Source organism: Tamandua tetradactyla, chromosome 23, assembly GCF_023851605.1.
Source record: "Tamandua tetradactyla isolate mTamTet1 chromosome 23, mTamTet1.pri, whole genome shotgun sequence".
Lineage (NCBI taxonomy): Eukaryota > Metazoa > Chordata > Mammalia > Pilosa > Myrmecophagidae > Tamandua > Tamandua tetradactyla.
Window position 1 is genome coordinate 22,411,978 of NC_135349.1, and position 23,037 is coordinate 22,435,014.

At 51.0% G+C, this 23,037-nt stretch overlaps 1 protein-coding gene across 6 annotated transcripts in view; it reads right to left on the bottom strand.

Moving 5' to 3' along the window:
• LOC143667189 (uncharacterized) overlaps positions 1-23,037 on the bottom strand; it is a 289,857-nt gene that overhangs the window by 155,213 nt on the left and 111,607 nt on the right. For 5 of the 6 annotated variants that reach the window (XR_013167939.1, XR_013167938.1, XM_077141127.1 and 2 more), the window contains 4 exons: positions 20,362-20,414; positions 18,957-19,155; positions 8,948-9,000; positions 7,543-7,741 (listed from right to left, as the gene is read on the bottom strand). Coding sequence is in view for 4 of the 6 variants with exons in the window: in XM_077141127.1 (XP_076997242.1) it covers positions 7,543-7,741; positions 8,948-9,000; positions 18,957-19,155; positions 20,362-20,414 (504 nt within the window). In the remaining 2 variants the exon portion in view is untranslated. Of the gene's footprint in view, positions 1-9; positions 566-7,542; positions 7,742-8,947; positions 9,001-18,956; positions 19,156-20,361; positions 20,415-23,037 lie in introns of those variants that run through there. The other variant, XM_077141129.1, reaches the window with a different exon arrangement.

The window sequence follows — 23,037 nt, forward strand, 5'->3', positions numbered from 1 at the left end:
CGAACCACAAGTCTCCACCTTCACGCCTCAGCTGATCCACTCAATGTCGTGGGCCCACATTGGATGCCCTCTGCATTTCCTGCTGACTGCGGACCTCACATCACAGCCCTCAGTCATCCCAGGTGCGTTCCGCAGAGGCCCCCTGGATTCCAGCCTTCTGGCACAGCATCCGCCACTACCTTCTATTTCCCCTTCTCTCTGTAGCCAAAAGCAGCCGAGCACTTGCTCTCTGACTTCCCTGGACCGCTGCCTTCCTCACAACCCACCCACAAAGCTCTCAGCATTCCCTGCACCACCACTGGGCTATACACTCAGCCTTCACTTGGCTCTGAAGGTCGAGGCTGCTGACCGTGGACGAGGCGGACGAGGAAACATCCATGAGGTATGGACCAGTGTCGCGACCAAAGGATCACCCAGAGCTGTTCACAATGAAGTTCTCCTGATGACTCCCTGCGCTGAGGGGCTGGTTTTCCCTTGGCCAGAAGACCTTGGTCTGGGGACTGACTTCAACCGACTCTCCTGCTGCTCTATTATCAGTGGAGCCCTTTTCTTCCTAGCAGTTCTCCTGTTCAGAGAGAACAAACGATGGCGGCGTCATGAAAAACAGCTGGACTTCGAGTTGCAACTGTTGTCGAAAACAATGAAGCTTGGAGTTAAAACATTGCTTGCACTGGAGGAAGAACTTGAATTTATACAAACACACGTCAACACAACCATACCTCTTTTTGGCAGTCTCTCCAAGGAAGTGTCTGAGCTAAGAGTTGCGCTCAGAACACGTGAAGAGGAGAAACTGAGGTTGCTTGAAATTGGCCTTCTGGGCTGGGTGATCCAGGAAGGACAGGATTTATAGAAAACCCTGCAGTGTGACCTCCGCCTGAGCACATGAGGAGGGCACAGGGGAGTAGTGAACAAGCTCCTGAGAAAAACCCGGCAGGGGGATGCTGCTGCTGCATAAGGCAGTCCTTGGCTGACCATCACCAGGACCAAGACTGGCACTGGAGGTTGGAGGGGGGGTGGAGGGTTTACAGCAGGGGTGGAACAGTGGCATCGGCATCAGTGCCAAACCAACTTCCGGGAGCAGAACGGACCTTGACAACGTGGAGGTGGAACAACAGCCTCCTGTCTCCCACTTCACAGGTCTGCAATATAAGAGCAGAAACCTTCCTCATCCCTGCCTCAGGAGGAATTGGCGGGAAGTTGGGCATGACACTGGGTCTTCTGCTAGATGAGAGCTCGTCTTCACCTCGATGCCACAATAATAAATAAGTATGCTTTTGCATGAAAAGAGGTATCCTTGGGTTATTCTGCTGTACAGCCTGCAAAGGCAACCCCTAGACAATGCCCAGCAGTCAGGTTTCAGTCAGGTCTCTCAGTTTCCAGCTGGATGTGTCTACATGCAGCAAGGGCCTAACTGGAGCCTCAGAACACTGTTGTCATGCAGGTAGGAATCTCCAAGGGTTAGAATATCTCCTAGCCCCGAATGAGCTGCTGAACTACAGACAGTAAACACTGAGAACACACTGCCTTTCTATGCCCTCCACACAGCACAGATGTGGACACAGAACAGCCATGCTTCTCACCACCCTAAACACATCACACACGTGGACTCATTTACAGTTCAAAATGAAGCAGACAGCTAGGTGCTATCAGGAATGATGGAAGGGAGAATGGAAGCAGACTGTCTTGGCACTTACTTATGTCTACATGAACCTGTTCCTAGTACCTTTCCTCAAACAGCATAGTAAGTTTGGCATAAATTTTGGGTTTACATCCAGACTTCAGAGCTGAGAATCTCACCCAGGTAGCCCCCATCCTGTGGGTGCTAGAGAGCACATGATGAACTGATAACAGGTGTTTGCTGAGCTTGCTCCTGATGATGAAGACTCTTGCAGTGACCAACATCCTTGCTCGGGTGCTGCGATGGGGTTGGTTCCATTACAGGCAACATCAGGCAATGAGCAGATTTTACATTTGGGGAAATCTTGAGCTGAATCTGCACTGGTGAAAGTTGGCACACTGGGCTTACTGAAATGGCTGCTTTCATGTTGTAGAAGTCAGGACAGGGGCCCTTTAAGGTACGCAGAGCTCGAGCTCATCTGGGGTGCACTTCTCCATGAACCCAGAAAACATCCCAGGGCATGAGGTCGAGTCCTGAGGAAGAGACAGCTCTGCTGATCCCTGGGCACTGCACTGAAGTGAGGTGGGACACACCCCTCCCTGACACTCACCCTAGAAGCGCCCAAGGCCTGTCTTCCCTCAGGAACCCAAAAAGCCTCAAGAAGGTGGCCCGGGCACTTCCAGCCACAGTGGGATTACTGGCATTGATGCACATCCTTCCAGGATCCGTCTGGCACACTTTCTATTTCAAGGGCCAGTGACTGTTGACAGTGACGTGCATCATGGCAGAGCTCTCATGGGGCAGTTGGTCTGGAACGTGCCAGGTTCTCGGCCAGTGTGGAAGCCAAGCAGAGCACGGTCAACAGGGGATGGTCACAGATCCCCATGAAGGCTCACATGAGCCTTTCTTCATTTGTCTCAATAAAAGAAACACCTATATACACGAGCACCATGAACAAAGTTACAGCTGAAGGAACGATTATAAGGCTGTCTCCTTCTAACTACCACCAAGGTTACTCTCTCTCTCTCTCTCTCTCTCTCTCTCACTACCATCACTTCCTCTTAGTTGAGCAAATGACTGCACATTTACTACGTACATCTGTCCTTAAGCCAATGTCTTTCCAGACATTTTGCCTGCAGGCATCCGTTCTTTCCTCCACAAGGGATATTGGGAGCAACAGTAAACTGGATCTGACAGGACAACCTGCATTTCAAAGCTTAACAGACAAGGAAGTTTGACTTTTCTACTAGGTAGAAAAGTCATGACTCACTTTCCTAAGGCAAATGTATTACCCCATTTTCTGCTGGAACAAAGTAGTATTCTCAGAAACATTGATGAGATTCTAATGCTCTTTCCATTAGGTCCCTTGCTTTTTCCTAGATGGAACAATCACTGCTCCTTCCTGAAACCCAGGGATTTTAATAGACCGTGCCATGCGTTACCCATTCTGAGTGAAGGATCAACGTGCACTTTAAATATGCAGCTTCAGTTACTCTTTAGGTGCAGGAAAAGAAGCTGAATAACGATTTTAATTGTTTTTCTCCTACCGTTGCTTTGGTTTCCTCTTTCAAGCACCCCGTCTTTCATACTGGCTTGCCCTAGGCCTATCTCCAACTGCTGACCTGTCTCCTCGATCTTTCCCAACCTCTGTTTAATGTCTTTCATATGGTCTCCTTGTTCACCCTCTGTTTCCTGAAGGCAAGATCTTGGCACTGAGTTTCTTCCGCTTTACATTCCATTGATGAAGGAGTCTTCCCATTTCTTCTTCTTTTTCCTTCTACAACTCACTCGCTAGCTTTTGAAGCCTGTCTGATCTGGTTTATGACAGCCTTTCAAATCTCATTTCATTTTCATCATACCTTTCTCTAGTTTGGAAAAGGTTCATCAGGGTTTGTAAAATAGAGCACTGTAAAGGAGCTCCCCTTTAATTGTAGTGGCCTTATCCTATGCTTTTGCATGGGAATTGGCATGAATATTTTCCCTATTCATTATTTTACATGAGTTCTTGTGGACATTCCTGACAAGAGTATGATTCAGAAGAGCTTCCCCAACCTCACAGTGCTGTCTCTGTCCCCAGTCATTTCTGGGCAATGCTAAAATCTGTGGCAGCTTGTTCTTTCGATTTCCTACTTCTATAATTCACCTCCTCTTAAGAATCCTTTGCTACTCGGTATCCTTCTTGCTCCTGTCTGTGTCTCCATCTGACCTTTGAGTATTACCCCCTGCTTACAATCTTAATTTGGAAGGGAACACCTTGTCAAAATCCTGTCAAAATCCAGTCATTATCCTTAGATGTGTATATATTTTCCGAATTCAATGAAGTTCAGAGGAATTTTCAGCTCTATGTCTAATAAACGCATTTTGTTTCTGAATTCTCCTTTACTTAGAAATAATGTATGCCTTTAATTGGGGAAAAGTCCACGATACCCTGCACTAAAGCGAACGTAAGGCCTTTAGAATTACTGGCCTGCATTTTCTTTCTCATTCTAACTACTGTGTACCAGTCTGTGGAACACACACAAACTAGAGATATTTCTTTAAGCTGCTTGTGGGAAAGATAATCGGACATAGTTTTGACGGGATTACGGGGGATTCTATTCCATACCCTTTTCCCAGAACAATGTTTTTCTGGCTCTTAGAAATCCTGCTGTTCTTTATGAGCCACGAGATTCCATGTAGGCTTTAGTGGATCTGGAGAAGGTAGGATGGATTAAGCCCAGGTTGTGCTACCAAGAGCACTAGACCCTTAGCCAAGATACTTAAGAACTCAAGGCCTAATTCTTAGGTTGTTGAGAATCATGTACTTCATTGTTTTAACGGTTAATCCTTCAAGGCAATTAGCACACTTTCTGACATACAAACTAGAAGAAGTGCTACAGGTAAGGGTAAAAGACAGAAATATAAGGTAGATATGAACTGATCTTCTCTTTGGCAAGTCCACTGTTTCCATCGACATCTTCTAAGAGTGCTTTTAACATTTCCTGTGCTAAAGATCTGTTCAGCACTTAGAGAGAAGACCTAGATTGTACAGCTGATCATCTTACAAAAATACTGCTTTCAGGGTAATTCAGTGGAAGAATTTTCACCTACAAAGCGGTAGGCTTGGTTTCCATACCGCCCCCTTTCCCTTGCCCCAAAACACCAATGCAGAGCAGAGAAAAACAAAGAAAATCAAGTAAACAAACCAATCTTCCAGGAATGATGGTCCAATCATGGGACACTCACATCAGAAATAAAGAAAACGTGGCTCCACCGTCCAGCGCGTGCACACACAAACACATACTCGTCCATACATATATATATATATATAAATGCCCCAGAAATTCACTGTTTAAGGCCAGTTCAACATATGAATAAGTTGTGCTATCAAACAATGAAGGCCACTATAGGAAGAAGATATGCAGGTCACTATGCTAAATACTCAGAAGCAGGCACTTCATTTACCTTGCAAAAGCTGAAGGAGTGGAATTTAAGGGATTAGTGGAGAATCAGATAAAGAAGGTAAGAAGGAACAAAGGAAAGGCTAGGTTTAAGGTGCAAGAGAGGTCAAGCTCTGTTTGAAGACCTATTGGTCTCCTTGACATCCCAGAGCCAGGTATCCATGGGAGGGTGGAAGGAGCTGAGATTACCCACAGACCCCCTAGAGTTAAGGGCCTTGGTTCCTCTCTCAGAATTAGTGGGGAGCCACTGAAAAGTTTCAAACGATCAGAAATCATCAATACATTTCCGACCTAACTTCTCTCACACTTGCCAGAACCTTACTGTGTATCTATTTTGCAGCAGGTACTAGGCCTGATGAAAGGTGGAAAGCAGGCGAGCACCGAACTCACAGACAATTAAAGGGGCAGGGAGGCGAATGTGCACTCACAGAAGTATAGCTCAAATCCTGCTATAGAGACAGTAGAAGGGCCTTTGTGAGAATAGCAAAAGGCCCCTAGTGAAATCTTGAGGAAGACAATGAAAGAGCTCCAGAAGAAGTGTTCTCTAAACTGAGCCCGGAAGGATCAGCACGGTTCAACCTTCAGTGAGTGTGGTTGGAAGAATGTTCTAGGAAGAGGGGAAGGAGTGCATACTAACAGGATCCAACAACTAATGAGCAGATACTGAATATGCATCCTATACATACAACGGAATATCATTCAGCTGTAAAAAGGAGTGAAGGTCCAGCACCTGTGCCAACATGGATGAAGTTTGACGACATCACGTTGAGTGAAATAAGCCGGACAGAAGAGAACAAATATTGTGTCATCTCACTGATTGGACAAAGCTGGCAAATGCAATGTCATCGAGTCAGACTCTAGAATACATACAGGCTTCTGGGGAAAAGCATGGGGTTGGGAACAGGGAATGAGAGCTTCAAATGTACAGTTTCAAATGAAACACAGAGAGCCCAGTAGAAGAATGACCGCCCTTTAATCCCGTTTGCCTTAATGTAATGCCTGGATTTGTTCCGGGATATTTTGAGCAGACACACAGAAAGTCTTGGCAAAATCCCTTGAGGGATGGGAGAAGAAATATGGAATTATTAAACTTTACCATCAGGGAATCCCCTGATACTCTGTCCAACAATAGGGACCCACAAATCTATAGGCCAAGCCCTTGATCTTGTGGCTCATGCCTGAGAAGCACATGTGGGAAAGCTTAGCCTGCCTACGGACATGCCTAAGAGTTACTTCTGGAGGACCTATTTGTTGCTCAGATGTGGCCTCTCTCTCCCTAAGCACAACCCTGTAAGTGAAATCACTGCCATCCCCTCCACGTGGGACCTGGCATCCAGGGGAAAGAACTCTAAATAATAACATACGCGTTGCTAAGAGAGTTCCAATACAGTCGACAGGCTGCTCTACAGGCCTCTCTCATGAAAGCTTCAGGTAGTCATTGCTACCCATCGGAACATGACAAACCCACTCCAGCCAATCCCAAAGAACACCAGGGGCAAAACAGAAGATGCTACAAAGTCCCATGCACTGGAATAACTTTACAGAAAACTACAACTTCTGCATGGGCCCCTCAACCAGATTAGTCCTAAAACCTAGATGGCTCAGACTCTCCAGAGCATCAGCAAGCTCCATCTCCCCAGCCCAGCTTACAGACAGCACCTTCCAACAGGAGAAAGGTCCAACAGAAGAAAGCCCAGACTACAGACAGCACTTTCTTCCACAGAAGGAAGTCTCTGTGGCTGGAGCCCAAAAACCCCTGAGGCATGGGACAGAAAGATCAAAGTGATGGTGAAAGATCAAGGGAGAAGGTAGGGTTTAACAAAGGAATAGGACTAGCGAATTTCTTTGAATCTGCACTGTCTGGAGAGCAAGCTAGAAGTAAAAACCTAAGATTGTGGCATGGTGACCTATATAAACTCTGAACTCTGTCCTACAAATGATTGTTGTGCTGTGCTTTCAAATTTACAACATTTCTGACAATACGCTATTTTGAACAAAAAAAAAAGAAAAAGAAAGTTGATTGCGAGGATAAACAATAAGTTGCCTTCATTTCACTAACTTTTCACATGGCAAAGGCTATGGCCACAGGAAGCTGCCGCAGTGGTCCAAAAGCTCACCTCCCCTAGCTTCCCTCAGGGGTAATTCCAAGGGGAGAATTATTTTGAAAAGGAAACAAGCCCTCCTAGGCTGGGCTTCTTCACACACGTATGCGAGAGGAAGTGGCTGTCTCTGCCCTGCCCTGGTTCACTTCCACTGGGCTGTAAAGCTGGGTCCTCGGGTCCTCCTGTGCTGCTCAGAGTGGAGGGCCATGCTCATTCTGATGCTACCACCTTGGATGCATACCACCACCACCCCCACCTTGGTATCATCGTCACCCCAGCAGGTCCCAACCTCATACCCCGATTCCGTGATCCTCAGCCTGGTGAACCTAGCACCCTCAGCCTCCAACCTCATCCACTCCTTCCCCATGATGTGCTGGCCTACCTGTCCACAGTGGTCCCTGCATCTTCCACAGCCATCCCAACATGCACACTGTGGCCGTGTTCTGAGCGGTATCTGGTTTGGGGCTGGCATTCTCACATTCGGTCCACGAGAGAATCACCATGGAATATGACGATGGGATGACAGATGCCAGGTCCTCTGCTACACAGGCTTGATCCCACTGCTTCCAAACGATATCAACCTACATGTGGAGGGAAACCCAAGTCATGCCTTTGCCCCTTCCCGGATTGGTTCTTCCCGCCTCGTGGGGTTTGTCAGGGACCACCGTGGAAGCAGAGGCTCAGGGGTTGAGTAGAGGGGTTCTGCGTGCAGGCGCCCCAGGGCATGGTGATCCTTCCTCATGCCATGTGGGCGGGCACCGGGGCATTCTGCAGTCAGGAACCTGGCATGCAAGCCTCCACCTCCTTTTGGACTCAGGGCCTGAGCTCCTAGGAAGTCAGCTCAGATCCGGGGCTTGCCCCTGGTCTGACTGACTCTCTTTCTTGAGGGCCTCTGCTTGGGCCCTTTGGGATTCCTCCCTCCACCCCCCACGCATGTCCCCACACCCACAGCTCAACACCCTACCACCCACATCCTTCCACACAGTGGAGTCCACTCCCGATCCAGCTGAGTGGAAAGCAGGGAGCTGAACAAGACCCTGCCTGTAGGTGGACAAAGAGAATGTGGGTGGGCGGAAACTCCATCTGGGATAGTCGGACTCCATGCTTGCTCAGGGTCACTTCTGCTGACTCAGAACAGCTTAAGCCCATAGAAGCAGAGTCATGTAAGGTGGGTGAGGCACGGACAGGCTGGAGCACCTCCTTCTGCTCGGGCTACGTTTGGGAGCAGGACACAGAGGCACTGGACAAAGCCACGGTGACGCTGTGATATCTCATGTGGAAGGATAGGATCGAATCTGACAAGCACACACAGGCATCACTCTGAGTGTGATGAGGACAATGGGGAAGAGACAACGGGAGATGGGCTTGTCTGTCCAGTGCTGGGGACAGAGGAAACGACAGAGACACGAATGATTGGCAGGACGAGTTAGCTGCTGTGAACACAGGCCGGTTCCCACCACTGGGAAGACATCATGGTGACTGAAGGGGAGAGCACCTCAGAAGGTGCCAGAGCGGGGGATGGGATGAGCCCCCTTCCTGGAAGCACAGGGGCTCATCGGACGATGGGGGCCTAGCAGAGCTCCAACCTGGGGAGCTACTGTGTGGGGAAGGAGCCCTGGATGAGTGAATCTTCATGCATCTGCATGAGGTAAAGAAGTCAAAACAACAGTCACCATGGAGAAAGAAGGTGGAATTCTTGTCTCTCTGGTGTAAAGGTGCCGTTAGAGCTCGCTACCAACCCTGGGCCCCTTGCCTCCATCTTTGCTCTCCCACCATCCACGACTCACTTCATGCTTCTGGGTGGCCAGGACGCTCCAGCCTTCACACTCGCTCTCCGGACCTGCAACAGAAACCAGGAATGGCTGTGAAGGGGCTGCTTCCTCCCTTTCAGATCTTCTGCAGGAAGCCTGCATCGCCCCTCCACTCAAAACCTGGTCGTGTGACCACTCCAGTGTGTCAGGGGGCCAGAAAGACACTGTCCCCTTAGACCTGGCCTTTTGACGCCAGTGAATTCCTGAGGTTAGGGGGAAGGAAGCGGGAGTGTGCCGAGAAAGCGACCTGCTTTTCAAGCCACCACAATGCTCCTGGGCTAGCTCAGGAGGAGCTCTTGGGACTGGCCTAGAGATGCATTTCCTGGGTGCAAGGTCCCTTCCCGATGTTGGGGCCACTCCAGCACCCCACCCTGCATTTAGGTCTCCTTCCCTCTTCCTGGATCTCCCTTATATTGCACTCGTCTCCCCTCCCCTGTCCTCCAACCTCCCCACCCCGGCACTGACTGGCTCCTCCCCGCCCCTGCAGTTCCCATTCTGCAGAACTGGCATCAGAGCCCGAAGCTGCACCAGCAATGGAGGCTTCACAGCACTGGCGTGCCAGCGATGTAGACTCACCTACAGACACACCTGCCTTGAATTTACTGTGGCTTCGGGCAGGGGTGGGGTGGGGGTTCTGCACCAGACCCTACCATGCCACAGGAAGTCCCCACTCCCATCTCCCATGCCAGATCCCTGCAGGTCTCTGAGACAAGGGGATCGGAGGTTGCACAGTGGGAATTTCAGGAAAGGACAAAGACCCAATCGCACACAACAGAGCCTAGATGTGGCCATTGGAGCCCAGTCTTGAAAGACTGAGAGGGAGGTGGAGGCTGCAAAGTGGGATGGGTGGTCCTGGGGAAGGTTCAACAGGGGACGGTCTCAGCAGGCCGTCATCAGGCAGCCCACGGGGAGCCAGGGCAGTTACATCACCAGGGTGGGAGGCAGTGATGTCACAAGGAGGCAGTTGCGGTCTGCCACCTGATTGGAAGGCGGGGGTGGGCGGGGCCTGGAGAAACGGCAGTTGCCGGACCTGAGGTCAGGCAGACAGGCTGAGCAAGCCAAGATGGCGCTGCTGCTGCTGCTGTTGCTGCCGCTGCTGTTGCTGCCGCCGCCGCTGCTGCTCCTTCCCCTTCCAGCGAACCTGCTCGGGTCGCCTGATGGGTCCTCCCTCACCTTCTCGCCCTGTACCGGGATGTCTGCCCACATTGCGGGGTCCACATCCTCCTTCGCTCCCTCGTGTGGGCCAGGGAATCTGTGGAACCACACTCGAACACCTCTGGTGCCCCTCCTGCCTGTGGAACCCCCGTCCCAACCATCCAATTCTGAGAACCCCCAGAACCACGGGCAGCCGGGCACCCTCACGCAACATCCCCTGGACCCCTTCCCAGCTGGGGATCCCCTGTCACAACTATCCACTTTTGATCCCCCACAGGTACACCGGCATCCAAGGACACGCACCCGATATCGCCTGGAGCCCTTCCCACCTGTGGAACCCTCGGCCCAACCATCCGTTTTCGATCCCCCACAGATCCACCGACATCCAAGGACCCGCAGCCGACATCGTCGGGACCCCTTCCCACCGGCTCAACCCCTGTCCCAACCATCTGTTTCTGATCCCCCACAGATCCACCGGCAGTCACGGACCCGCACTCGACGTCATCTGGATCCCTTCCCGCCTGTGGAACTCCGGTCCCAACCGGCCGTTGAGTCCACGCCGATCCAGCGACAGACAGTGAGCCACACGCCATATCCTCTGGACCATCTCCTGCCTGCAGAACTCCTGCTCCAACCATCCATCTCCAAGGCCCCGCGGAGGCCTCGGACGCCAGGGTCACAGAATCAATGTCATCTCGATGCCTTCCCGTCTGCAGAACCCCTGTCTCTACTGTCCTATTTTGAGCCCGCATACATCCGATGGCTGCCACCAACTCACACTCGACATCCAGCGAACGGGCCCCCTTCCCACCCATCCACCTTAACACCCCCACTTAGCAACTGTCAGCGGCAGATCTCTACACCACAGCCGCTGGACCCCTTCCCACCTTCACCTCCCCTGTCGCAACACCCCAACTTTCAGCACCCAGGGATGCACTGGCAGATGCGCACCTACACTACTCTGCCCTTGGACCTCCACCTGCCTGCGGACACCCTGTTCCAACTGCCAGTCACCGGCTCCGCACTTATCCAGCGGCATCCTCAGACCTGCATTCAACACCCCCTGAAAATCCTCCTGCTCGTGGTTGCCCTGCCACAGCCCTCCAGATTGGAGTCACTGCTCATCCACCAGTGGCCACACACCTGCCTTCCGAGCCGCCTGGAACCTATACTGCCTGTGGAACTCCTTTTCCTCACCTCTGACATCAACTCCCCACTGACCCACCAGCAGCTGCTGATCGGCACCCAGTGGTCCCTGGAACCACACCCACCTGCACACCCCGAACCACAAGTCCCCATCTTCGAGCCTCAGCTGATCCACTCAATGTCGTGGGCCCACATTCGATGCCCTCTGCATTTCCTTCTGGCTGCGGACTTCCCATCACAGCCCTCAGTCATCCCAGCTGCATTCAGCAGAGGCCCCCTGGATTTCAGCCTTCTGGCACAGCATCCGTCACTACCTTCTATTTCCCCTTCTCTCTGTAGCCAAAAGCAGCCGAGCACTTGCTCTCTGACTTCCCTGGACCGCTGCCTTCCTCACAACCCACCCACAAAGCTCTCAGCATTCCCTGCACCACCACTGGGCTATACACTCAGCCTTCACTTGGCTCTGAAGGTCGAGGCTGCTGACCGTGGACAAGGCGGACGAGGAGACATCCATGAGGTATGGACCAGTGTCGCGACCAAAGGATCACCCAGAGCTGTTCACAATGAAGTTCTCCTGATGACTCCCTGCGCTGAGGGGCTGGTTTTCCCTTGGCCAGAAGACCTTGGTCTGGGGACTGACTTCAACCGACTCTCCTGCTGCTCTATTATCAGTGGAGCCCTTTTCTTCCTAGCAGTTCTCCTGTTCAGAGAGAACAAACGATGGCGGCGTCATGAAAAACAGCTGGACTTCGAGTTGCAACTGTTGTCGAAAACAATGAAGCTTGGAGTTAAAACATTGCTTGCACTGGAGGAAGAACTTGAATTTATACAAACACACGTCAACACAACCATACCTCTTTTTGGCAGTCTCTCCAAGGAAGTGTCTGAGCTAAGAGTTGCGCTCAGAACACGTGAAGAGGAGAAACTGAGGTTGCTTGAAATTGGCCTTCTGGGCTGGGTGATCCAGGAAGGACAGGATTTATAGAAAACCCTGCAGTGTGACCTCCGCCTGAGCACATGAGGAGGGCACAGGGGAGTAGTGAACAAGCTCCTGAGAAAAACCCGGCAGGGGGATGCTGCTGCTGCATAAGGCAGTCCTTGGCTGACCATCACCAGGACCAAGACTGGCACTGGAGGTTGGAGGAGGGGTGGAGGGTTTACAGCAGGGGTGGAACAGTGGCATCGGCATCAGTGCCAAACCAACTTCCGGGAGCAGAACGGACCTTGACAACGTGGAGGTGGAACAACAGCCTCCTGTCTCCCACTTCACAGGTCTGCAATATAAGAGCAGAAACCTTCCTCATCCCTGCCTCAGGAGGAATTGGCGGGAAGTTGGGCATGACACTGGGTCTTCTGCTAGATGAGAGCTCGTCTTCACCTCGATGCCACAATAATAAATAAGTATGCTTTTGCATGAAAAGAGGTATCCTTGGGTTATTCTGCTGTACAGCCTGCAAAGGCAACCCCTAGACAATGCCCAGCAGTCAGGTTTCAGTCAGGTCTCTCAGTTTCCAGCTGGATGTGTCTACATGCAGCAAGGGCCTAACTGGAGCCTCAGAACACTGTTGTCATGCAGGTAGGAATCTCCAAGGGTTAGAATATCTCCTAGCCCCGAATGAGCTGCTGAACTACAGACAGTAAACACTGAGAACACACTGCCTTTCTATGCCCTCCACACAGCACAGATGTGGACACAGAACAGCCATGCTTCTCACCACCCTAAACACATCACACACGTGGACTCATTTACAGTTCAAAATGAAGCAGACAGCTAGGTGCTATCAGGAATGATGGAAGGGAGAATGGAAGCAGACTGTCTTGGCACTTACTTATGTCTACATGAACCTGTTCCTAGTACCTTTCCTCAAACAGCATAGTAAGTTTGGCATAAATTTTGGGTTTACATCCAGACTTCAGAGCTGAGAATCTCACCCAGGTAGCCCCCATCCTGTGGGTGCTAGAGAGCACATGATGAACTGATAACAGGTGTTTGCTGAGCTTGCTCCTGATGATGAAGACTCTTGCAGTGACCAACATCCTTGCTCGGGTGCTGCGATGGGGTTGGTTCCATTACAGGCAACATCAGGCAATGAGCAGATTTTACATTTGGGGAAATCTTGAGCTGAATCTGCACTGGTGAAAGTTGGCACACTGGGCTTACTGAAATGGCTGCTTTCATGTTGTAGAAGTCAGGACAGGGGCCCTTTAAGGTACGCAGAGCTCGAGCTCATCTGGGGTGCACTTCTCCATGAACCCAGAAAACATCCCAGGGCATGAGGTCGAGTCCTGAGGAAGAGACAGCTCTGCTGATCCCTGGGCACTGCACTGAAGTGAGGTGGGACACACCCCTCCCTGACACTCACCCTAGAAGCGCCCAAGGCCTGTCTTCCCTCAGGAACCCAAAAAGCCTCAAGAAGGTGGCCGGGCACTTCCAGCCACAGTGGGATTACTGGCATTGATGCACATCCTTCCAGGATCCGTCTGGCACACTTTCTATTTCAAGGGCCAGTGACTGTTGACAGTGACGTGCATCATGGCAGAGCTCTCATGGGGCAGTTGGTCTGGAACGTGCCAGGTTCTCGGCCAGTGTGGAAGCCAAGCAGAGCACGGTCAACAGGGGATGGTCACAGATCCCCATGAAGGCTCACATGAGCCTTTCTTCATTTGTCTCAATAAAAGAAACACCTATATACACGAGCACCATGAACAAAGTTACAGCTGAAGGAACGATTATAAGGCTGTCTCCTTCTAACTACCACCAAGGTTACTCTCTCTCTCTCTCTCTCTCTCTCTCTCTCTCTCTCACTACCATCACTTCCTCTTAGTTGAGCAAATGACTGCACATTTACTACGTACATCTGTCCTTAAGCCAATGTCTTTCCAGACATTTTGCCTGCAGGCATCCGTTCTTTCCTCCACAAGGGATATTGGGAGCAACAGTAAACTGGATCTGACAGGACAACCTGCATTTCAAAGCTTAACAGACAAGGAAGTTTGACTTTTCTACTAGGTAGAAAAGTCATGACTCACTTTCCTAAGGCAAATGTATTACCCCATTTTCTGCTGGAACAAAGTAGTATTCTCAGAAACATTGATGAGATTCTAATGCTCTTTCCATTAGGTCCCTTGCTTTTTCCTAGATGGAACAATCACTGCTCCTTCCTGAAACCCAGGGATTTTAATAGACCGTGCCATGCGTTACCCATTCTGAGTGAAGGATCAACGTGCACTTTAAATATGCAGCTTCAGTTACTCTTTAGGTGCAGGAAAAGAAGCTGAATAACGATTTTAATTGTTTTTCTCCTACCGTTGCTTTGGTTTCCTCTTTCAAGCACCCCGTCTTTCATACTGGCTTGCCCTAGGCCTATCTCCAACTGCTGACCTGTCTCCTCGATCTTTCCCAACCTCTGTTTAATGTCTTTCATATGGTCTCCTTGTTCACCCTCTGTTTCCTGAAGGCAAGATCTTGGCACTGAGTTTCTTCCGCTTTACATTCCATTGATGAAGGAGTCTTCCCATTTCTTCTTCTTTTTCCTTCTACAACTCACTCGCTAGCTTTTGAAGCCTGTCTGATCTGGTTTATGACAGCCTTTCAAATCTCATTTCATTTTCATCATACCTTTCTCTAGTTTGGAAAAGGTTCATCAGGGTTTGTAAAATAGAGCACTGTAAAGGAGCTCCCCTTTAATTGTAGTGGCCTTATCCTATGCTTTTGCATGGGAATTGGCATGAATATTTTCCCTATTCATTATTTTACATGAGTTCTTGTGGACATTCCTGACAAGAGTATGATTCAGAAGAGCTTCCCCAACCTCACAGTGCTGTCTCTGTCCCCAGTCATTTCTGGGCAATGCTAAAATCTGTGGCAGCTTGTTCTTTCGATTTCCTACTTCTATAATTCACCTCCTCTTAAGAATCCTTTGCTACTCGGTATCCTTCTTGCTCCTGTCTGTGTCTCCATCTGACCTTTGAGTATTACCCCCTGCTTACAATCTTAATTTGGAAGGGAACACCTTGTCAAAATCCTGTCAAAATCCAGTCATTATCCTTAGATGTGTATATATTTTCCGAATTCAATGAAGTTCAGAGGAATTTTCAGCTCTATGTCTAATAAACGCATTTTGTTTCTGAATTCTCCTTTACTTAGAAATAATGTATGCCTTTAATTGGGGAAAAGTCCACGATACCCTGCACTAAAGCGAACGTAAGGCCTTTAGAATTACTGGCCTGCATTTTCTTTCTCATTCTAACTACTGTGTACCAGTCTGTGGAACACACACAAACTAGAGATATTTCTTTAAGCTGCTTGTGGGAAAGATAATCGGACATAGTTTTGACGGGATTACGGGGGATTCTATTCCATACCCTTTTCCCAGAACAATGTTTTTCTGGCTCTTAGAAATCCTGCTGTTCTTTATGAGCCACGAGATTCCATGTAGGCTTTAGTGGATCTGGAGAAGGTAGGATGGATTAAGCCCAGGTTGTGCTACCAAGAGCACTAGACCCTTAGCCAAGATACTTAAGAACTCAAGGCCTAATTCTTAGGTTGTTGAGAATCATGTACTTCATTGTTTTAACGGTTAATCCTTCAAGGCAATTAGCACACTTTCTGACATACAAACTAGAAGAAGTGCTACAGGTAAGGGTAAAAGACAGAAATATAAGGTAGATATGAACTGATCTTCTCTTTGGCAAGTCCACTGTTTCCATCGACATCTTCTAAGAGTGCTTTTAACATTTCCTGTGCTAAAGATCTGTTCAGCACTTAGAGAGAAGACCTAGATTGTACAGCTGATCATCTTACAAAAATACTGCTTTCAGGGTAATTCAGTGGAAGAATTTTCACCTACAAAGCGGTAGGCTTGGTTTCCATACCGCCCCCTTTCCCTTGCCCCAAAACACCAATGCAGAGCAGAGAAAAACAAAGAAAATCAAGTAAACAAACCAATCTTCCAGGAATGATGGTCCAATCATGGGACACTCACATCAGAAATAAAGAAAACGTGGCTCCACCGTCCAGCGCGTGCACACACAAACACATACTCGTCCATACATATATATATATATATAAATGCCCCAGAAATTCACTGTTTAAGGCCAGTTCAACATATGAATAAGTTGTGCTATCAAACAATGAAGGCCACTATAGGAAGAAGATATGCAGGTCACTATGCTAAATACTCAGAAGCAGGCACTTCATTTACCTTGCAAAAGCTGAAGGAGTGGAATTTAAGGGATTAGTGGAGAATCAGATAAAGAAGGTAAGAAGGAACAAAGGAAAGGCTAGGTTTAAGGTGCAAGAGAGGTCAAGCTCTGTTTGAAGACCTATTGGTCTCCTTGACATCCCAGAGCCAGGTATCCATGGGAGGGTGGAAGGAGCTGAGATTACCCACAGACCCCCTAGAGTTAAGGGCCTTGGTTCCTCTCTCAGAATTAGTGGGGAGCCACTGAAAAGTTTCAAACGATCAGAAATCATCAATACATTTCCGACCTAACTTCTCTCACACTTGCCAGAACCTTACTGTGTATCTATTTTGCAGCAGGTACTAGGCCTGATGAAAGGTGGAAAGCAGGCGAGCACCGAACTCACAGACAATTAAAGGGGCAGGGAGGCGAATGTGCACTCACAGAAGTATAGCTCAAATCCTGCTATAGAGACAGTAGAAGGGCCTTTGTGAGAATAGCAAAAGGCCCCTAGTGAAATCTTGAGGAAGACAATGAAAGAGCTCCAGAAGAAGTGTTCTCTAAACTGAGCCCGGAAGGATCAGCACGGTTCAACCTTCAGTGAGTGTGGTTGGAAGAATGTTCTAGGAAGAGGGGAAGGAGTGCATACTAACAGGATCCAACAACTAATGAGCAGATACTGAATATGCATCCTATACATACAACGGAATATCATTCAGCTGTAAAAAGGAGTGAAGGTCCAGCACCTGTGCCAACATGGATGAAGTTTGACGACATCACGTTGAGTGAAATAAGCCGGACAGAAGAGAACAAATATTGTGTCATCTCACTGATTGGACAAAGCTGGCAAATGCAATGTCATCGAGTCAGACTCTAGAATACATACAGGCTTCTGGGGAAAAGCATGGGGTTGGGAACAGGGAATGAGAGCTTCAAATGTACAGTTTCAAATGAAACACAGAGAGCCCAGTAGAAGAATGACCGCCCTTTAATCCCGTTTGCCTTAATGTAATGCCTGGATTTGTTCCGGGATATTTTGAGCAGACACACAGAAAGTCTTGGCAAAATCCCTTGAGGGATGGGAGAAGAAATATGGAATTATTAAACTTTACCATCAGGGAATCCCCTGATACTCTGTCCAACAATAGGGACCCACAAATCTATAGGCCAAGCCCTTGATCTTGTGGCTCATGCCTGAGAAGCACATGTGGGAAAGCTTAGCCTGCCTACGGACATGCCTAAGAGTTACTTCTGGAGGACCTATTTGTTGCTCAGATGTGGCCTCTCTCTCCCTAAGCACAACCCTGTAAGTGAAATCACTGCCATCCCCTCCACGTGGGACCTGGCATCCAGGGGAAAGAACTCTAAATAATAACATACGCGTTGCTAAGAGAGTTCCAATACAGTCGACAGGCTGCTCTACAGGCCTCTCTCATGAAAGCTTCAGGTAGTCATTGCTACCCATCGGAACATGACAAACCCACTCCAGCCAATCCCAAAGAACACCAGGGGCAAAACAGAAGATGCTACAAAGTCCCATGCACTGGAATAACTTTACAGAAAACTACAACTTCTGCATGGGCCCCTCAACCAGATTAGTCCTAAAACCTAGATGGCTCAGACTCTCCAGAGCATCAGCAAGCTCCATCTCCCCAGCCCAGCTTACAGACAGCACCTTCCAACAGGAGAAAGGTCCAACAGAAGAAAGCCCAGACTACAGACAGCACTTTCTTCCACAGAAGGAAGTCTCTGTGGCTGGAGCCCAAAAACCCCTGAGGCATGGGACAGAAAGATCAAAGTGATGGTGAAAGATCAAGGGAGAAGGTAGGGTTTAACAAAGGAATAGGACTAGCGAATTTCTTTGAATCTGCACTGTCTGGAGAGCAAGCTAGAAGTAAAAACCTAAGATTGTGGCATGGTGACCTATATAAACTCTGAACTCTGTCCTACAAATGATTGTTGTGCTGTGCTTTCAAATTTACAACATTTCTGACAATACGCTATTTTGAACAAAAAAAAAAGAAAAAGAAAGTTGATTGCGAGGATAAACAATAAGTTGCCTTCATTTCACTAACTTTTCACATGGCAAAGGCTATGGCCACAGGAAGCTGCCGCAGTGGTCCAAAAGCTCACCTCCCCTAGCTTCCCTCAGGGGTAATTCCAAGGGGAGAATTATTTTGAAAAGGAAACAAGCCCTCCTAGGCTGGGCTTCTTCACACACGTATGCGAGAGGAAGTGGCTGTCTCTGCCCTGCCCTGGTTCACTTCCACTGGGCTGTAAAGCTGGGTCCTCGGGTCCTCCTGTGCTGCTCAGAGTGGAGGGCCATGCTCATTCTGATGCTACCACCTTGGATGCATACCACCACCACCCCCACCTTGGTATCATCGTCACCCCAGCAGGTCCCAACCTCATACCCCGATTCCGTGATCCTCAGCCTGGTGAACCTAGCACCCTCAGCCTCCAACCTCATCCACTCCTTCCCCATGATGTGCTGGCCTACCTGTCCACAGTGGTCCCTGCATCTTCCACAGCCATCCCAACATGCACACTGTGGCCGTGTTCTGAGCGGTATCTGGTTTGGGGCTGGCATTCTCACATTCGGTCCACGAGAGAATCACCATGGAATATGACGATGGGATGACAGATGCCAGGTCCTCTGCTACACAGGCTTGATCCCACTGCTTCCAAACGATATCAACCTACATGTGGAGGGAAACCCAAGTCATGCCTTTGCCCCTTCCCGGATTGGTTCTTCCCGCCTCGTGGGGTTTGTCAGGGACCACCGTGGAAGCAGAGGCTCAGGGGTTGAGTAGAGGGGTTCTGCGTGCAGGCGCCCCAGGGCATGGTGATCCTTCCTCATGCCATGTGGGCGGGCACCGGGGCATTCTGCAGTCAGGAACCTGGCATGCAAGCCTCCACCTCCTTTTGGACTCAGGGCCTGAGCTCCTAGGAAGTCAGCTCAGATCCGGGGCTTGCCCCTGGTCTGACTGACTCTCTTTCTTGAGGGCCTCTGCTTGGGCCCTTTGGGATTCCTCCCTCCACCCCCCACGCATGTCCCCACACCCACAGCTCAACACCCTACCACCCACATCCTTCCACACAGTGGAGTCCACTCCCGATCCAGCTGAGTGGAAAGCAGGGAGCTGAACAAGACCCTGCCTGTAGGTGGACAAAGAGAATGTGGGTGGGCGGAAACTCCATCTGGGATAGTCGGACTCCATGCTTGCTCAGGGTCACTTCTGCTGACTCAGAACAGCTTAAGCCCATAGAAGCAGAGTCATGTAAGGTGGGTGAGGCACCGACAGGCTGGAGCACCTCCTTCTGCTCGGGCTACGTTTGGGAGCAGGACACCGAGGCACTGGACAAAGCCACGGTGACGCTGTGATATCTCATGTGGAAGGATAGGATCGAATCTGACAAGCACACACAGGCATCACTCTGAGTGTGATGAGGACAATGGGGAAGAGACAACGGGAGATGGGCTTGTCTGTCCAGTGCTGGGGACAGAGGAAACGACAGAGACACGAATGATTGGCAGGACGAGTTAGCTGCTGTGAACACAGGCCGGTTCCCACCACTGGGAAGACATCATGGTGACTGAAGGGGAGAGCACCTCAGAAGGTGCCAGAGCGGGGGATGGGATGAGCCCCCTTCCTGGAAGCACAGGGGCTCATCGGACGATGGGGGCCTAGCAGAGCTCCAACCTGGGGAGCTACTGTGTGGGGAAGGAGCCCTGGATGAGTGAATCTTCATGCATCTGCATGAGGTAAAGAAGTCAAAACAACAGTCACCATGGAGAAAGAAGGTGGAATTCTTGTCTCTCTGGTGTAAAGGTGCCGTTAGAGCTCGCTACCAACCCTGGGCCCCTTGCCTCCATCTTTGCTCTCCCACCATCCACGACTCACTTCATGCTTCTGGGTGGCCAGGACGCTCCAGCCTTCACACTCGCTCTCCGGACCTGCAACAGAAACCAGGAATGGCTGTGAAGGGGCTGCTTCCTCCCTTTCAGATCTTCTGCAGGAAGCCTGCATCGCCCCTCCACTCAAAACCTGGTCGTGTGACCACTCCAGTGTGTCAGGGGGCCAGAAAGACACTGTCCCCTTAGACCTGGCCTTTTGACGCCAGTGAATTCCTGAGGTTAGGGGGAAGGAAGCGGGAGTGTGCCGAGAAAGCGACCTGCTTTTCAAGCCACCACAATGCTCCTGGGCTAGCTCAGGAGGAGCTCTTGGGACTGGCCTAGAGATGCATTTCCTGGGTGCAAGGTCCCTTCCCGATGTTGGGGCCACTCCAGCACCCCACCCTGCATTTAGGTCTCCTTCCCTCTTCCTGGATCTCCCTTATATTGCACTCGTCTCCCCTCCCCTGTCCTCCAACCTCCCCACCCCGGCACTGACTGGCTCCTCCCCGCCCCTGCAGTTCCCATTCTGCAGAACTGGCATCAGAGCCCGAAGCTGCACCAGCAATGGAGGCTTCACAGCACTGGCGTGCCAGCGATGTAGACTCACCTACAGACACACCTGCCTTGAATTTACTGTGGCTTCGGGCAGGGGTGGGGTGGGGGTTCTGCACCAGACCCTACCATGCCACAGGAAGTCCCCACTCCCATCTCCCATGCCAGATCCCTGCAGGTCTCTGAGACAAGGGGATCGGAGGTTGCACAGTGGGAATTTCAGGAAAGGACAAAGACCCAATCGCACACAACAGAGCCTAGATGTGGCCATTGGAGCCCAGTCTTGAAAGACTGAGAGGGAGGTGGAGGCTGCAAAGTGGGATGGGTGGTCCTGGGGAAGGTTCAACAGGGGACGGTCTCAGCAGGCCGTCATCAGGCAGCCCACGGGGAGCCAGGGCAGTTACATCACCAGGGTGGGAGGCAGTGATGTCACAAGGAGGCAGTTGCGGTCTGCCACCTGATTGGAAGGCGGGGGTGGGCGGGGCCTGGAGAAACGGCAGTTGCCGGACCTGAGGTCAGGCAGACAGGCTGAGCAAGCCAAGATGGCGCTGCTGCTGCTGCTGTTGCTGCCGCTGCTGTTGCTGCCGCCGCCGCTGCTGCTCCTTCCCCTTCCAGCGAACCTGCTCGGGTCGCCTGATGGGTCCTCCCTCACCTTCTCGCCCTGTACCGGGATGTCTGCCCACATTGCGGGGTCCACATCCTCCTTCGCTCCCTCGTGTGGGCCAGGGAATCTGTGGAACCACACTCGAACACCTCTGGTGCCCCTCCTGCCTGTGGAACCCCCGTCCCAACCATCCAATTCTGAGAACCCCCAGAACCACGGGCAGCCGGGCACCCTCACGCAACATCCCCTGGACCCCTTCCCAGCTGGGGATCCCCTGTCACAACTATCCACTTTTGATCCCCCACAGGTACACCGGCATCCAAGGACACGCACCCGATATCGCCTGGAGCCCTTCCCACCTGTGGAACCCTCGGCCCAACCATCCGTTTTCGATCCCCCACAGATCCACCGACATCCAAGGACCCGCAGCCGACATCGTCGGGACCCCTTCCCACCGGCTCAACCCCTGTCCCAACCATCTGTTTCTGATCCCCCACAGATCCACCGGCAGTCACGGACCCGCACTCGACGTCATCTGGATCCCTTCCCGCCTGTGGAGGTCCGGTCCCAAACGGCCGTTGAGGGCACGCCGATCCAGCGACAGACAGTGAGCCACACGCCATATCCTCTGGACCATCTCCTGCCTGCACAACTCCTGCTCCAACCATCCATCTCCAAGGCCCCGCGGAGGCCTCGGACGCCAGGGTCACAGAATCAATGTCATCTCGATGCCTTCCCGTCTGCAGAACCCCTGTCTCTACTGTCCTATTTTGAGCCCGCATACATCCGATGGCTGCCACCAACTCACACTCGACATCCAGCGAACGGGCCCCCTTCCCACCCATCCACCTTAACACCCCCACTTAGCAACTGTCAGCGGCAGATCTCTACACCACAGCCGCTGGACCCCTTCCCACCTTCACCTCCCCTGTCGCAACACCCCAACTTTCAGCACCCAGGGATGCACTGGCAGATGCGCACCTACACTACTCTGCCCTTGGACCTCCACCTGCCTGCGGACACCCTGTTCCAACTGCCAGTCACCGGCTCCGCACTTATCCAGCGGCATCCTCAGACCTGCATTCAACACCCCCTGAAAATCCTCCTGCTCGTGGTTGCCCTGCCACAGCCCTCCAGATTGGAGTCACTGCTCATCCACCAGTGGCCACACACCTGCCTTCCGAGCCGCCTGGAACCTATACTGCCTGTGGAACTCCTTTTCCTCACCTCTGACATCAACTCCCCACTGACCCACCAGCAGCTGCTGATCGGCACCCAGTGGTCCCTGGAACCACACCCACCTGCACACCCCGAACCACAAGTCCCCATCTTCGAGCCTCAGCTGATCCACTCAATGTCGTGGGCCCACATTCGATGCCCTCTGCATTTCCTTCTGGCTGCGGACTTCCCATCACAGCCCTCAGTCATCCCAGCTGCATTCAGCAGAGGCCCCCTGGATTTCAGCCTTCTGGCACAGCATCCGTCACTACCTTCTATTTCCCCTTCTCTCTGTAGCCAAAAGCAGCC